The sequence below is a fragment of the Embiotoca jacksoni genome, unplaced genomic scaffold (assembly GCF_022577435.1).
Source record: "Embiotoca jacksoni isolate LCO1_2020_lvr unplaced genomic scaffold, fEmbJac1.0.p SCAF_3, whole genome shotgun sequence".
Taxonomy (NCBI): domain Eukaryota; kingdom Metazoa; phylum Chordata; class Actinopteri; family Embiotocidae; genus Embiotoca; species Embiotoca jacksoni.
In genome coordinates this window covers 24,188,670-24,204,476 of record NW_027185381.1, presented here as the reverse complement: position 1 = coordinate 24,204,476, position 15,807 = coordinate 24,188,670, and the positions used below count along the sequence as shown (strand labels likewise).

At 43.7% G+C, this 15,807-nt stretch overlaps 2 protein-coding genes across 3 annotated transcripts; one reads left to right on the top strand and one right to left on the bottom strand.

Annotated features, from left to right (window-relative positions):
• Positions 1–132: 132 nt before the first annotated feature.
• On the bottom strand, positions 133–6,149 carry LOC138205934 (olfactomedin-4-like). Its single transcript, XM_069162307.1, has 7 exons — positions 5,988–6,149; positions 5,394–5,516; positions 5,098–5,316; positions 4,403–4,560; positions 2,757–2,980; positions 1,128–1,296; positions 133–733 (listed from the first exon to the last, which is right to left on the bottom strand). The coding sequence occupies exons 1-7, from the start codon at positions 6,039–6,041 to the stop codon at positions 277–279; spliced, it is 1,404 nt and encodes a 467-aa protein (XP_069018408.1). The 5' UTR covers positions 6,042–6,149; the 3' UTR covers positions 133–276.
• On the top strand, positions 3,710–14,514 carry LOC138205932 (olfactomedin-like). Of its 2 annotated transcripts, none has more exons than XM_069162306.1 (5): positions 3,710–3,895; positions 10,764–10,922; positions 12,018–12,230; positions 12,461–12,593; positions 12,840–14,514. In XM_069162306.1, the coding sequence occupies exons 2-5, from the start codon at positions 10,797–10,799 to the stop codon at positions 13,679–13,681; spliced, it is 1,314 nt and encodes a 437-aa protein (XP_069018407.1). In that variant the 5' UTR covers positions 3,710–3,895; positions 10,764–10,796; the 3' UTR covers positions 13,682–14,514. The 2 variants fall into 2 exon arrangements, with proteins under 2 accessions (XP_069018407.1, XP_069018406.1); XM_069162305.1 differs by lacking the exon at positions 3,710–3,895 and adding an exon at positions 10,551–10,643.
• The last annotated feature ends 1,293 nt before the right edge of the window (positions 14,515–15,807 follow it).

The window sequence follows — 15,807 nt, the reverse complement described above, 5'->3', positions numbered from 1 at the left end:
GTGGTTCCCGCGCATTTGCATTTGCGACGGACCCAAGCGGCCACCAGCAGCGACGTCGCCCGTTGGTTTGCGAACGGCCGTTATGAACCCTCGAACCACAGCAAAATTTAACAAAATGAATTTATTGAAGTTAGAAAGTGGAAAAGAAAGACAAGATTTAAAATGCACATAATGCTGAATTTACTGTGTGAATTGACCATGAATGTAATTTCACGCCGCCTCAGTGCTTCTCGCTGATTTTTGGTTGAGGTGGAAGGACTGTTTAGATGCAGACTTTTAAAGCAAATTTTCCGACGTCCTCTCGAACAAAACCTTGTAGGAGACCATGAAGGAGTCGGAGTAGACGTGCAGCATCTGATCCATGGGACTGTAGTTCAGAGAGTAAATGTTGGGAGACATCTTGCTCATGAAGATGCCGACGTCGAACCTCTCCTTCCCCGTGGCGGTGTCGAACGAATAAAAGATCTGCTCCACGTCTTTGCTGACGTAGCGCGTCGCGTAGAGCACGCCGCAGGCCACGAAGGCGTTGGTCACGCCCTGCTTGTACACCGAAGTGTGCCAGGTGCGGCCGAGCCTCGGCGGCTCTCCCTCCAACACCTCGGAGATCACCAGGTTGCCGAAGTCGTTGCTGGTGGTGTAGATGACCCAGACGCCGGACTCGTCTGTGGCCAGGTCCACGTCGGTGTACGGGTAGCATTCATCCAGGTGGCAGAAGTTTCCCTTTGAGTTGTACCTGCAGGAAACAGAGGAGAGAAGTGATGTTTTACACCTGAAAACAATAAAACTATTTAATATATATATATATATATATTTTGGTTTCGCCTCACGTCTACAGGCACACATATGAGCTGTATAGTGTTAAAATGTGAATACAAGGCAAACTGAGCCCACAGATTATTTTTTTTTAAATATCATACTGACAAATGTTGATTTTTCTGGGATTCGATCTGATCTGCTGTGATTTTGCCCCTGAAATCAACATTTATTATGTTCTCTATATAAATAAAAAAACAACAGCATTTATGATTGTCTATAAAATGTCATCATATTTTTTTGGGGAAAAAAATAGATTTAGTTGATTCATTTTAGATTTAAATCTTCTTAAAGACAAAGTTGAGTAAATCCACCTGGTGCCTGCCGGGAGTTTTACGGTGGTGACACTTTTGGTGGTGAGGTTGAACCGACAAACAGCATCCATGTTGTAACAGTTGTAGTACAAGCCCGATCCGTACAGAACCACATTTGGACCCTGGATGGTGTTGGTGGTCGGGTTAGAGGGGCTGATCTGGACGTTACCTGGGAGGAGGAGGAGGAGGAGGAGGAGGAAGAGGAGGAGGAGGAGGAAAATATAATCCATGAAAAAAAGCCCAAAACCAGCACTCACTTTATCCTTGTATTGTCTCTGTGTTTGCAGATGAGACTTAATAATGCAACAAATTCTACTTTTTCCAAGCTAAAATTAAAAAAAAAAAAGCAGTGTTTTTATCCAAGTCTAATTTTTCACTAATAGTTCCATCCCTACTTCTTTGCTCATTTGAGCTCCAGTGTTGCCCAAAAACTGCTATAAAAATTTCACTGCCACGTGTTCGTTAATTACCGTAAACACACACTGGAGCTTATTTTGACCAAAGGACAACTAACAGTTGTAAACTTCAGGTCTGAATCTTTGAGTTCGGAATTTGAGCCGCCGCCGTCTTAATATTATGGAGCCAAAGATGAACATTTTTGGACGAGCTGGTGAGGAGCGACTCTGACTCGATCTGATTGGGAACCCGAGGACACTGCCCCGCCCACCGATAGTGAAAACCTGACTGCAGCACAGACCTGTCAATCAAACGGACACGCCCCCAAAATTATAGCTTTTTGAGGTTTACTTCCTAATTAAAGACAGGATTATTTTCGGTTGGACGGCCAGAAAACCAGTATGAAGGAGTGACTTAAGCGAATGACACCATAATGATTCGCGGAAAAAATTTCTTGGCTTTGTATTTCATGAGACAAGTTGAATGGTCGTCTATGGAGCCAGAGCCGTTTTGGAGCCGACCCCTAGTGGCCCTCGGTGCTATTGCAGTTTAAAGCACTTCCGCATTTGCCTTATTTTACAGACCTGGAAGCTGCGTTTATAGCAGGAGCTTCCAACCATCCTCTGAGATCTACTTTGACAAAATGAAAGTGTCTGAGAGCTACTTGTGTTTTTCATTCACATTTCTTCACATAGCTGAGCTCCACCCAAAACCCGCTGAATAAGCTTCTTTTACGTGAACGGTAACAAATTGACGCTCAACACATACATACTCAAACTAGTAGCTCACGAGCTTCTGGTTGGAGACCCCAGGTCCGATACATACAGTACAATGTCTGCTGCCAAATGTGTACGAGTCCTCTACAGAAAATAGTCCCCAAGAAATGCACTTTTTAGTTTGTCAGCAATGTTTTGGAGAAACTACAGCGTCCAGTTGTTTTTTCACATTTTTCAGCCTTCTTCATCGTCTTTAAAATTGGTTCATATATTGAATTTAGCTTTTTAATGATTTATATCTACAAACCAGTGGCTTTGAGGTTGAGTTGCTCAGACTGGCAGGAGACGTCAGAAGGGTTGCATCAAAAATATAACTAATGAAATGTTGGAGGAACCTATCGAGGAAGATTGACTCAGCTGCTGTCTTCAAGAAACAATTTACGCCTCATCTGCTCATCATAAAAGTTCCGAAATGTTTTCTTTGGCATTTTAGTGACTAATGACGTCGGTTTCTTACCCGGGGCGCTGATCCCAACGATGAGGGAGCTCAGGCTGGAGTAGAGGCGGACGTAGTGGGCGTATTTGTTGCCCGAGGTCAATATTACCATCCAGTACCAGCTCTCCTTCCCGGCCTCGGGTATGGGATCGCGGCCCCAAGCTCCGTACTTGTATGAGCCAGGATACTCTCCTGCTGTGTAGATCCTCGGCCCGGTGATGTTCAGAAACTGACCGTGGGGGCAACTACCTGGGGGGGGGTGGAAATGTCAAATTAATCACTTTGTGGTGCAGACAACCGAATGATGTTGGTGTAATTTTCCTTTAAATCAAAGTAGACTTATTATGCTAATTTCATTTTTTTTATTTTTATTTTTTTTCTGGGACACCACCATTTGCACAATTCACAGTCAAGAAAAATCACTATTGAACTTATAGGGCTCCATTTTGCAGCCCTTCAGTTCATCCTCCATCTGCCGCTTTGAATCCTCGAGTTTGGACGCTGGGGACGAGCAACTGGGGATCTGACTTGATCTGATTGGGAACCTGAGGACATTAGGCTCCGCCCACCTGCAGCAGAAACCTGACTGCACCACAGCCCTTCTAATTAAACAGAAACGCCCCTAAAAATACCACTTTTTGGACCTAATTTCGAATTTATGACGGATTATTTTCAGACGAACCACCAGAAAACGAATAAGAAGGAGTAACTTCAGCGGGCCAACACCAAATTGTCTTGGAAAAAATATATTGACTTTCATTAGAGCAGTTCAATGGGAGTTTATAGGAGTATTTTTGGAGCCAACCCCTAGTGGCCCTCGGTGATATTGCACTGGCCTCAGTTTTTAGACCCAGAAGCCCCTTTTATATACAATCTATGGTTTTATTTCCTGTTTCTTTAAGGCCCCCCTCCCTAAAAGCCCACTTTCCTGTGATTGGCTAACTTACAGGAAGCATACAGTGCTTGTTACCTCACAGGCCTCAACTTCTTGCCAGTGTCAAAAAGAAAACTAACCTACTAACTAAGATAATTTATCAGTCTTGATTGGAAATGGCAGGTTTTCAAATCCATCTTTACAGGTTTGAGACCAAGTCTGACTGGAAATATGAGAGTGGAGAGCACAAACATCCACAGACACAAAGACTACAGCAGGAAGTTTGGTAAATATCTTCCTTATTTTCTGCTTATGGGTGGATTTAGTCTTTTAATCACAAGCTGTATTTAAAATGTTTTCTATCAATGCCCTTTTTGACTAGTAGAAATTTCAGTAGATTGTAGTTTGACAGGCTTTTAGGTTTAGAATATCTTGACTTAAGCATACCTGCTTATGGTATTATAGACAGTACGAGTATGTGGCGCGCTGTACCTGCGGGATATGACCATATATGGAAGTCTGTGACTGTACCTGCAGGATATGACCATATATGGAAGTTTGTGATGAGATATCTAAGTGAGAACTGAGTGTTAGGAGCAGTCTTAAGCCTGAGCTTTTTTCTGACGGGAATTACTCCATATGCTTACATAAATATTTGAAACTGTCAGCACAATTTACATGATCATCCGACACCGTAACATTATATACAGAAAAGCTTAAGAGGTCTTCTGCAAGGTCTGGATTTTGCTTCGGTAAAATATCAAGCGTCTCTTCCTTTTCGGTGGTTTGGGACTTGCCGGGTGGAGGCGGAGCGGTCGAGGCGTTGAGGTGGTGTTCGTTCCTGCACCGGGTCAGGTCTCTCCTCAGATGCTGGTTGGCTTGTTGTCTCTCCACCAGCTGTTGGGTGTCGAACTTCTCCAGCTGCTGCATCTCTGCACCGATGTCCTCCAGCTGAGAGACAGCAGACGTCACAAATGTTCAATCAAAACAACACAGATGTTTTAATGACTCGTTGGTCACATGGTAAATTGATTAAAAAAAAAAATGTACGCGAGGGAATGACCCAGGATCACGGCGCAGCGTGAAATAGACACGCCCGTCGACGACAGCAAAACGTGAAATAGCCAAGCTTTGGGCCGTCTACCATGTTTTTTTTTTTCCTAACCCCAACCTTGTGTTTTTACAAAAAGTTAAATTTTTCTGTAAATCACATGGCTTAAAACATGCAGCAGGTTTCATTTTTGTCCGCTACAGAAAAACGTGTAACTTTCACGCCTAGACAGCGGCAGGCGTAACTATCTCACGTTTTGCTGTACCGGGTTGAAGGGAGGCAGAGTGGGCTTCAGACGTGACCTGATAAAGGCGAAGGGGCAGAAAACAAGGCTTTAAAAGGCAGAAAGATTAGTTTCTACATTGTCACATCGTCTGCAGATTTACATATGACGATCGTTGAGGGACAGCAGAGCGGGCATGCGACGGTGAACCTACCTGCTGGGTGGTCTTTTCAGTGAGGATCTGGTGTTCCCAGGTGGTGCTGTTGAGCTTGTTGATCAGCTGCCGGATCTCCGCGATTTCGTTCTCGATCACGTACATGCTGAGGACTCCGTACAGATCCCCGTCGTCCTCCCTCTCCAGTATCGACACGTCCTCCTCCAGCTGGGGCAGACGCCGATCCAAACCCAGCAGCAGGATCTCCAGCTCCAGACTCTGCAGCGGCGGGACAGCGGCGGTTACGCAACAGTTGGCGTCAACGCAGACGTGCAGGAGGTAACGGGACGAGTTACCTTCTGTGGGGTGGTGTTGCTGTTGCAGCTGGATGCTTTGTCCTCCACCGTTTTGAGTTTGCTGTGAGGGAAGTGCTGCTCCGAGTTATTCACCTCGCACACGCACTTGTCAGGTGAAGGTGCCTGAAATCAAAAAGATCAAACGCATTGGGTGGAAATGCTCAAAATGAGCTGATTAAAGTAGTTTAACTAAATAAAACAATGACATTTGCTAAACCATAGAGTGTCTCTCAAACATGGTTCAGATATCGACGGATTTCAGACAATCTCCTCTACACAATTATAAAAAGATATCTCTACTGCCAGCCTTCTATGGTGAGATACAGGTTAAAAAAAAACAATAATTTCATTAGACCAAGATATTTTTTTTACCTTGATATAAAGGCTAATTTAAAAGATCTGTAAGTATTATCAAATCAAATGATGTAAGATCTGGATGGGCAAGACTGTTCTGAAAAAAAAACAAGATACAGCATGAATGGTTCGCCCCTGTAGTGACCGAGTTATAAGCTTAAAAGTGAAGCAGTGAAATTACCCTGAAATTAGCTTCGGGTTCAAAGGGTTGAATGAAGGACAGCTGTCAGTGTTTCTTACCTGCTTTGTGAAGGTGAACAGAGCACACAGTGGAACGATCACAGACAGCTTCATGGTGGAGCAGAGAGAAATGAAAACCGTCTCCGAACACACTTCGAACAGCAGCAGCAGCCTCTGACTTGTGAACACTCTCACCAACCTATTGTGTCCCTCACGCTTCACTTCCTCTTTGCGGTTGGGATTGCTGTCAAAGCGGGAAATTTCTGACCCGATAAGGAATACAAATTTAGCTGATGGGTCTTCAGTAAAAGTCCTTCAAACCTGAACAGTAACGCCTTAAAGTCAGTGACGGGAAAAACCAGCAGCCTAATATTTTGTCGGTTCCCCATGTGTTGCAAAAACAATTCAAGATGTTTCCTGCAAATCATGTAAATTGTGAATTGATGTCGTTGCAGAATGCACTTCTTGTTTTATCCAACAGATGCAGAAGATTTGGGGAATTTAGAGTCCAAGTCAACACCTTTCGTAATATTCGTCAAACTATTCAAAAACAATGTGGCAAAATCCTGCTGAAAGAAGCCATTGTGACTGAATACAACCAAGTCAAGTCAGTTTTATTTATATTGTTTAATATCACAAATTACACTGAAGGGGCTCTACAATCTGTCCAAAACGTTCTGTTCTTAAATGGCAAAAGAAGGACGGATCCTTCCTGCAGGGAATCGACATACAGGCATGTTGTCTTTACAGATAAGCAAGAAACAAGAGGATAACATTTTAAAATTTAGAAGAATATGCCCTGAAGAGGTTTACATGTAAAAATTGATGTCCATATCAAAGCCATCCATCACTTCCCAAATATAATAATGTGTTTTCAGCTGGTTCTGCTTCACCTTATTAACCAAAATGCTCCATTAATGCAGCTTTAAGGATGAAAAGAAAATACTGATTACATACAGTGGGTACGGAAAGTATTCAGACCCCTTTAAATTTTTCACTCTTTGTTTCATTGCAGCCATTTGCTAAAATCAAAAAAGTTCATTTTATTTATCATTAATGTACACTCAGCACCCCATCTTGACAGAAAAAAACCAGAAATGTAGAAATTTGTGCAAATTTATTAAAAAAGAAAAACTGAAATATCACATGGTCATAAGTATTCAGACCCTTTGCTCAGTATTGAGTAGAAGCACCCTTTTGAGCTAGTACAGCCATGAGTCTTCTTGGGAATGATGCAACAAGCTTTTCACACCTGGATTTGGGGATCCTCTGCCATTCTTCCTTGCAGATCCTCTCCAGTTCCGTCAGGTTGGATGGTGAACGTTGGTGGACAGCCATTTTCAGGTCTCTCCAGAGATGCTCAATTGGGTTTAGGTCAGGGCTCTGGCTGGGCCAGTCAAGAATGGTCACAGAGTTGTTCCGAAGCCACTCCTTTGTTATTTTAGCTGTGTGCTTAGGGTCATTGTCTTGTTGGAAGGTGAACCTTCGGCCCAGTCTGAGGTCCAGAGCACTCTGGAAGAGGTTTTCTTCCAGGATATCTCTGTACTTGGCCGCATTCATCTTTCCTTCAATTGCAACCGGTCGTCCTGTCCCTGCAGCTGAAAAACACCCCCATAGCATGATGCTGCCACCACCATGTTTCACTGTTGGGATTGTATTGGGCAGGTGATGAGCAGTGCCTGGTTTTCTCCACACATACCGCTTAGAATTAACGCCAAAAAGTTCAATCTTGGTCTCATCAGACCAGAGAATCTCATTTCTCATAGTCTGGGAGTCCTTCATGTGTTTTTTGGCAAACTCTATGCGGGCTTTCATATGTCTTGCACTGAGGAGAGGCTTCCGTCGGGCCACTCTGCCATAAAGCCCCGACTGGTGGAGGGCTGCAGTGATAGTTGACTTTGTGGAACTTTCTCCCATCTCCCTACTGCATCTCTGGAGCTCAGCCACAGTGATCTTTGGGTTCTTCTTTATCTCTCTCACCAAGGCTCTTCTCCCACGATTGCTCAGTTTGGCTGGACGGCCAGGTCGAGGAAGAGTTCTGGTCGTCCCAAACTTCTTCCATTTAAGGATTATGGAGGCCACTGTGCTCTTAGGAACCTTGAGTGCTGCAGAAATTATTTTGTAACCTTGGCCAGATCGGTGCCTTGCCACAATTCTGTCTCTGAGCTCCTTGGACAGTTCCTTCGACCTCATGATTCTCATTTGCTCTGACATGCACTGTGAGCTGTAAGGTCTTATATAGACAGGTGTGTGCCTTTCCTAATCAAGTCCAATCGGTTTAATTAAACACAGCTGGACTCCAATGAAGGAGTAGAACCATCTCAAGGAGGATCAGAAGAAATGGACAGCATGTGAGTTAAATATGAGTGTCACAGCAAAGGGTCTGAATACTTATGACCATGTGATATTTCAGTTTTTCTTTTTTAATAAATTTGCACAAATTTCTACATTTCAGTTTTTTTCTGTCAAGATGGGGTGCTGAGTGTACATTAATGAGAAATAAAATGAACTTTTTTGATTTTAGCAAATGGCTGCAATGAAACAAAGAGTGAAAAATGTAAAGTGGTCTGAATACTTTCCGTACCCACTGTATAGATTATGCTGAGATGTACAGAAGTAGCTTAAAAGGAAAATATTTAAATTAAGTTTGGCTGCACGATTATCTGTAGTTTTTAATGCATGTTGCATCTCATTTTCAAGGATTTTTTTCTTCGTGTGCATTGATGTCATTGTGTGCAAAACCCTTTTCAGCAAAGGAACTCTTAACATCAAGTCTGAAAATACAGTAAATAACACAGGAAGAACAGGAGAGAGCTTTATTTTTTTAATTTTTTTTTTTAAAGTAAAACAGGACTTCAGTGAAGAACAAACCCTTCTAAACCTTACAGTTGAGTTCATTTCCAAAATCATCAACAAGTCACCATTTTCTTCAAAAATGATTTAAATCAGATTGTAGATGGGTTATATAACACATTAGAAAAGCTGAATTTCAATAACAGACCATGACACGTTTGATGGGAAACTACGAGGGGAAGCGGTGACTGACACGGGCTTCTTTTGTGAGTTTAAACCAGTGCACTACAACAATGTGGTGACAGGATTCAGGAACAGAAAGTGGCCTTTCTGCAGTGAAATTCCACATCGATTCAGAGATGAAAACGTGAAATTTATTGAACTGTCTTGCAGATATTTGAGGTATCATCATTCCTCTGCCAATTAAGAACTATTTAACCCAGAAATGATGATTGTTTGAATTTTGAAGGATGCTGCTGCTCGTGTCGTACCATGATTCTCATGCAGTATTCAGAATATTTTGGTTTTCTGACTTGAACCACTGGTTTCTGCAAGCGAGGCATTTATGTTTAACCAAATAAAAACCACAGTGAGATTTCCCGGATTGCACCACACTTGCATAACGTCCTGTAAACCGCAGCTTAAATTTGTATTAGTAAATCAACCAGATAAAGCAGCTAATCCTGCTTCAGACAGGAGATCCTACTAACAAGTAGTGTTACCTGACTTATGTGCATGTGGATGTAATATGTCCGTCGGAGCCGGGCTAGTAATCAGCAGTGGAAAAATTACATTATTTACTTTGATAAAAGTATATATATTAAAGAAAAACACTGTAAAAAATTACTCAATGACAAGTTAAAGTCCTGGGTTTAAATCCTGTTTAAGTAAAAGCTGATTGTTTCCACCTGTGTTTAATTATTTCGCCGTCTTCATGTGTAGAAAGTCTGCGTCTTTCTTACCTTCCGTGTGAGATCGTTGTTGTCCTTCGTGACTCCTCGTTCCACCGGTTTTTCTTAGTGTTTGTGAGTTACTCTGCGTATTTACATGCTTGTAAGTTTCACGCTTTCAAAGCGTGTAACTTTCACGCCTAGACAACCCAAAAGCGTGGCTATCTCACGTTTTGCTGTAGTCGACCGGCGTGTCTATTTTACGCTTTCTTTTTTGTCTGTCTAAAATACTTTTATTCTCGTGTCTGGAGTTAAGCCTATGGGTCCAAACCTTGTGCCTTTATGAAAGACACAATATCCCCTGCTGGAACGACGGGTGTATTACACGCTTTGGCTTGATACTGCTGGTAAAGTTTTTCCTTGAATACTTAATAAAACTCCAAAAGTGTAAGAAGCAGTCCTCGGAGCAAACAGTGGCCACTTTTGAGGAATCTAAAATATGCAATATAATTTTATTTTTTTTACTTTTTTGATTTACAACATAACTCCTATTATGTTATTTCAAAGTCTTCACTTTTGTTCTACCATCTAGAAAACAGTAAATATAAAGAAAATCCCTTGAATGTGTGAGGCGTGCAGAGATATTTTGCAGCGTTTCTTCTTGTATTATTCAGAATTACATTCAAGCATTTTTTTTCACTGTTTTCACTTCTGAAAAAGTACAAAGGAAATGACTGAAGATTTTCAAAAGGAAATTAATAACTCGCGTAAACGAAGAGAGGAAATGAAAAATCCACTGGCTTGTTGTGAAACTTCAAAATTGTGCATTTCTGGAGTTTCACATCCACATGAGGTTTGGCGGCGCCGCAGTGACTCAGCGGTGTCGATAAGTCGGTCAGCGGAAGGTGCGTTTGTTGTGATTGAGTGTGTCAGAGAAAAGAGAAGAGGAAAGGGTGCTGATTTCAGAGCAAACTTCATTTCTCCTGCCGTGAACATGCTGCCGCTGCTGCTGCTGCTTCTCCTGACGTCCACGGTGAGTTACACCAACGGAAACTGAGCGTAAAGGTGGATAAAGGCGGGACGACGCTGCACAGCGCCTTATCCTTCTTTAGTTCCCGTACCCAGCATCGACGTTTGTCGCGTTTTCCTGCAGGATGACGGCCGGGCCCAGCGGGTGTCGGGCCAGATGAAGAAGGGCTCGTGCGTGTGCGAGGTGAACTCCACCATGTGGTTGTTCCCTGCCCTGAAGTACGAGGCGTTGCTGCAGCAGGTTCAGACCTGCGAGGGGTCTCTGAACCAGCTCCAGGAGCAGGTAGGAACCAAAAGTAGAGCGGCACCAGTTTGGATCATGTGGATAGAGGTGATGGTGTGTGGGGAGGTGGAGAAGAAAGAGTGGCACCTTCACCGGTACGACTGTGAATAAAGACAGGCGTAGCATTTGTTGTGATTCATTTCTGTTGCATAAAATTCGGTAGAGTTGCTTTTGAGCGGGTTCAATGAAATCGGTGTGGCTGACTCGTTTTAAAAAATGCTGATTAGGCAGAAGTAAAAAAAAAAAAAAAAAAAAAAAATGTATGTCTGCTGTAGTTTTGTCAAATCCCACTTTGACCCGGTGTTGATTTACTGTGTTGTAAAATTGTCCCGACTGTCTCCGATCCATCGAGAACTAGGTTGTTCATTTTAGTCTCACGGTCGTGAAGATATTACTGATTGAATTTTGGTGTTTTTAAGCCAATTATTTAGTGTTGAAATCATTTGGGGAAAACCAGTCAAAAAGGGAAGATCAGGGGAGGGAAGGAGCAGGATGCAACCATCACTCTTCTAACCTAAACTTCATAAATGAGGAATGTGAGAATCCTGCTTTTAGCAACAAAGGAGTCAGAAACACTCAAAAAGACGCACGCGTGACACTTTTTTTTTTTTTTTTTTTGCCTTACCTTACTGATCCGACAGCAAAACCGAGATAACTCGTGGAAAAAATGCATTCAATGAGAACGACACAGGAACTCGTGCGCGAACGTTGGTCTGGGTCATACTTGTAACGTCTCCCGACAAAGACACTTTCATTGTCTGACCTGACAGAGTTACCATCGCGAAAGACAAATGTATGACGTAGTGTGATCCCAGCAGGGTCAATCAAAGGTAACCTCAAACCTCCTCGTGACCTAAATCTTCATCACCTTAAATGTTTACGTTGTTTCACATGTTCAACTGTAACAGTTTGTTTTAAATAGTTTTACTTTGTGTACTCTGTTTTATTTATAGTACTTTTTTGGTGTTTTATATCTGTACGTAATGTTCTTGCCTGATCGATCCTGAAGACGTGTTCAGTTCAGTTTAGTTTATTATTACTGGCAAATGAGTTGCAGCATGACAACCATTCAGTTGTCTCTGTGTTTGGTTGCAGGTTAATATCTCCAGCCAGCGTCTCCCTCAGTTCCAGAGTTCGATTTCCAACCTTACGGCCCGGCTGAAGCCGTACCAGTACCTCCACCACCAGGGCCTGTACACGGTGCTGTCCCTGGACCTGCTGGGCCAGGAGCTCGGCCAGCTGGAGGTCGACGTCGGTGCCGTCCACAGTCAGCTGAACAACACCAAGACACAGAGACTCTCCAAAGAGGTGCAGCACAAACAGAAAATAAAAGAATGAGAGAAAAATGTGATATATGAACAGAAAGAAAAAGGTCATCTAAATTAAAACATTTTAGAGAATCAATATGAGAACATGAGGAAACAAAAATATAGCTACAAAACTTTTTCAATTTAATGGGATTTAATGCATACATGGTAACTGTGTGTGTGTGTGTGTGTGTGTGTGTGTGTGTGTGTGTGTGTGTGTGTGTGTGTCAGGTGGGTAAACTGCGTGCAGACGTCAACAAGATGGAAACATCAGACACAGTGAACATGAAGTCTGTTAAAGAGAAGCTTCGCTACCTGAAGAACAATGTCGAGTCCTGCAAGTCCATCCCCAAAAACTTCAAAGGTAAGTGTGTGTGTGTGTGTGTGTGTGTGTGTGTGTGTGTGTGTGTGTGTGTGTGTGTGTGTGTGTGTCCATATTTATGAATTTATGAGGACAAACACACTTTGTGAGGACATTAAGCTGTTTTTGTGCATTTTCCCGCCATTTTTTTCAAACCCACCCGTGTCTCATCAGCCGATCAGCCTCTGTGTGTGTTTGTAGTCCGGCAGAAAACATCTGATTTAGACATCTACATCACTGTGTTTCCAGCTGCGAACTGCCTGAAGGGCCTCATCACCAACATCAGCGACCCCATCACCACGAAGGTCGTTCCCCACGGTAAGGGCTACATCTCCGGTTCGTGGGGCAAACAGGCCCGGACGGACAGCGAGGGGCAGAAGAGCAGCTACTGGGTTCAACCTCTGCTCAGCGGCAACATCTGGGGCAACACGCTGCGCGTCTACCAGTCCTACCAGGACTTCATGGCCTCTTCCAACCACCAGGACTTCACCTTCGCTCCGTCCTACACCCACACCGACACCATCGAGGGCCCCAGCGCCGTCCTGTACGGCGAGGCGCTCTACTACCACTGCTACCGCTCCGCCGACGTCTGCCGCTACGACCTGAACACCAACTCGGTCAAACGGGCGACGCTTCCGGGCGTCGGAGTCGGCTTCAACAACAAGTTCCCGTACTGCTACTACGACTGCCGGCTGAACAGCGACGTGGACATCGAGGCGGACGAGACGGGGCTGTGGGCCATCTACGCCACCGTCGGCAACCACGGTAACCTCGTGGCGAGCCGGCTGGTCTGGGACGACGACGCTCAGACCCTCAACGTGTCGCAGACGTGGGAGACGAGGATGTTCAAGAAGGCGGTGAGCAACGCCTTCATGGTGTGCGGCGTGCTGTACGCCACGCGTTACGTCGACGACTACCGCGAGGAGGTCTTCTTCGCCTTCGACACGGCGACGGGCCAAGAGGACAACTCTCTCGCGCTGCCGCTGGAGAAGGTGGCGAAGGGAGTGGCCAGTCTGAGCTACAACCCCACCAACAAGCAGATCTACATGTACAACGACGGGTATCTGCTGGCCTACCAGGCCCGGTTCTGATCCGAAGATGAAGTCATCGGACGTTGAGCGCTTAAAGACGATTCCACAGGGTCGGGCTAAAACTAAATCTGTCTTCCCTTGAATAATCTGATATCAGTTTATCATAAAATCCTGAGACCGAGCTTTTGATATGTGCCTTTTACCGTCTGTGGCCTTAAACCGTGGATGCAAGAAGCTTCAACCACGTTAATCTAACGTGGCAGACGCCCCGACGACATCTGGTACGAGAGAAGAAAAAAAAAAAGGCCCGTTGGACGTTCGGATTCATTTCGGATTTAAAAAAAAAAACAGAACGAAAGCAAAGACGTGTGTAAGATATCAAAAAACCGAGGTGAAATACCAGAAAACTCCGAAACCATTTAACGAGGCGTCCTCCACATCTGTCCAGGTCTATGTTTAATGTAAACATTCATATTTTTAATAAAGCCCTACGTCAGAGGGATCCTTGAACAATTTACAGAATCAGTTCACTGAGATTTCTGTTTTATATTCATGCAAAATATGTATTTTAATTGAAACATTACTTACTGAATCCACATGGAATTGAATTGAATCGGAAATCGAATCGAATCGGGTCCTCGTGAATCGGAATTGAATTGATTTGGTAAATTGTGGCAACATTCAACCCCACAAGTCGAAGCTATTGGGACGTTCACAGGTGCATAGGTGTATCCTATCATATATGTATAAAAAAAAAAAAAAAAATGTTTTTTTGTAACCCAGAATGCAATAAAGCTTCAAATAACAAGAAAAAGCTGAAAATGTTATTTTAATATTGTAAAATTACCAGCTTGTGTGCATGTGGTTCTGTAATAAATACACGTGACATCATAGCCTGCAGGTGTTCTCGTAGTTATTCATATTCAGCTCATGTGAGTCTGTGTTCAGCTCGGCAGACATGACAGTCAAATTTAATGATATTTTCATCGGCTCACTGTATTAAACTCACAGATCACACGACGCGATAGTTTGTTAATTAACTCGATGCAAAAAAACAAATGACCGGAACAGCAATGCGACGATTCACCAGCAGAGGGCGCTGCAGGGCTGAGACATCAGTGGAGGGTTGGACAGAAGTGGCAGCAATTTTCAATTATCTCTGGTTTATTTTTGTGCCTCAGCCAATGCAGCTGAAGGACTTTTTTCTTCACCTTTTTACTCAGAGAGGATCAAAGCAGCGTTCACATAGTTAGATCAATGAATGATAATAATTCATATTTTCTAGTCCTTTTTGCTTTTCCATTTGAACTAGCGAAGCCGGATAGACTGATGTTTGTGCTTATGATGTAAAAAAAAATAAAAAAATAAAAATAACGTTTAAAATAATGGATAAAGCCCGACTAGTGCCGTGCTGTGTCACTAACTTTGAACAGGAGGAGACTGAGACCGAGACCGTTTGTAGTCGTACCGGTGGTCCACCGCCGGGGGGCGCTGTGTTCCCACCCTGAGTGCGGGAGGACAGATGTTCCCTGCTGCTGTGGCCTGGTTTCCCGTTTCTGGCTGGCTGCCTCTCAGACACACCCAAAGCTCATGCTCACATAATGACAGACCTGCTGCCCCGCAGATTTATAGAAGCCGAACAGCGGCCGGCTGGCTCGGCACTAAACTCCACGGTCGGCTCTTTCCCGTGTACGCGGTCGCCTGATTTCATGTTTCTGTGCAGTGAAAAGAAGGACCGGGAGGATCTACATGTTCTGTAATGACACGCTGGGATACTGAAACATTTGGTTAACCTTCAGAGGCGTGTTGTTTTATCTGGAAATCTGCTCTCTCATCATTCCTACACTCACAGAAGTGAAACGTGATCGGCGTCTTGATACCTGAGCAGTTTATAAGGTAATCTGCGCTTCATGTTGCTGCTCAGGACCACATTAACCCCGTAAGGGGCCACAAAAGAGAAATGTAGCCCTTCTTGCACAGAGAACCGCCTCAGAAATGCTACTTCACCCATCAGAGCATAATATGAATGAGAATATTGAAGTATTAAATCAAGATTTAGATCCGTAATAAGAGCTTCAAGGTATAAATGTACAACTCGCACCAGCTTTCACAGCACGGATATAAGTCGAGTAATGGTCCAGATTCACCGGGAGGTGGTATTTCACCACGGACTCGAAGTTTGGACC

Bases quoted from the DNA above. Each gene is read 5' to 3' on its own strand.
- LOC138205932 (XM_069162305.1), top strand. From the start codon at position 10,605: ATGCTGCCGCTGCTGCTGCTGCTTCTCCTGACGTCCACG. The intron at 10,923-12,017 runs GTAGGAACCAAA...GTTTGGTTGCAG, and splicing joins TGAACCAGCTCCAGGAGCAG to GTTAATATCTCCAGCCAGCG. The intron at 12,594-12,839 runs GTAAGTGTGTGT...CTGTGTTTCCAG, and splicing joins CATCCCCAAAAACTTCAAAG to CTGCGAACTGCCTGAAGGGC.
- LOC138205934 (XM_069162307.1), bottom strand. From the start codon at position 6,041: ATGAAGCTGTCTGTGATCGTTCCACTGTGTGCTCTGTTCACCTTCACA. The intron at 5,317-5,393 runs GTAACTCGTCCC...CCGCCGCTGCAG, and splicing joins GCAACACCACCCCACAGAAG to AGTCTGGAGCTGGAGATCCT. The intron at 1,297-2,756 runs GTAAGAAACCGA...TCCTCCTCCCAG, and splicing joins CGTTGGGATCAGCGCCCCGG to GTAACGTCCAGATCAGCCCC.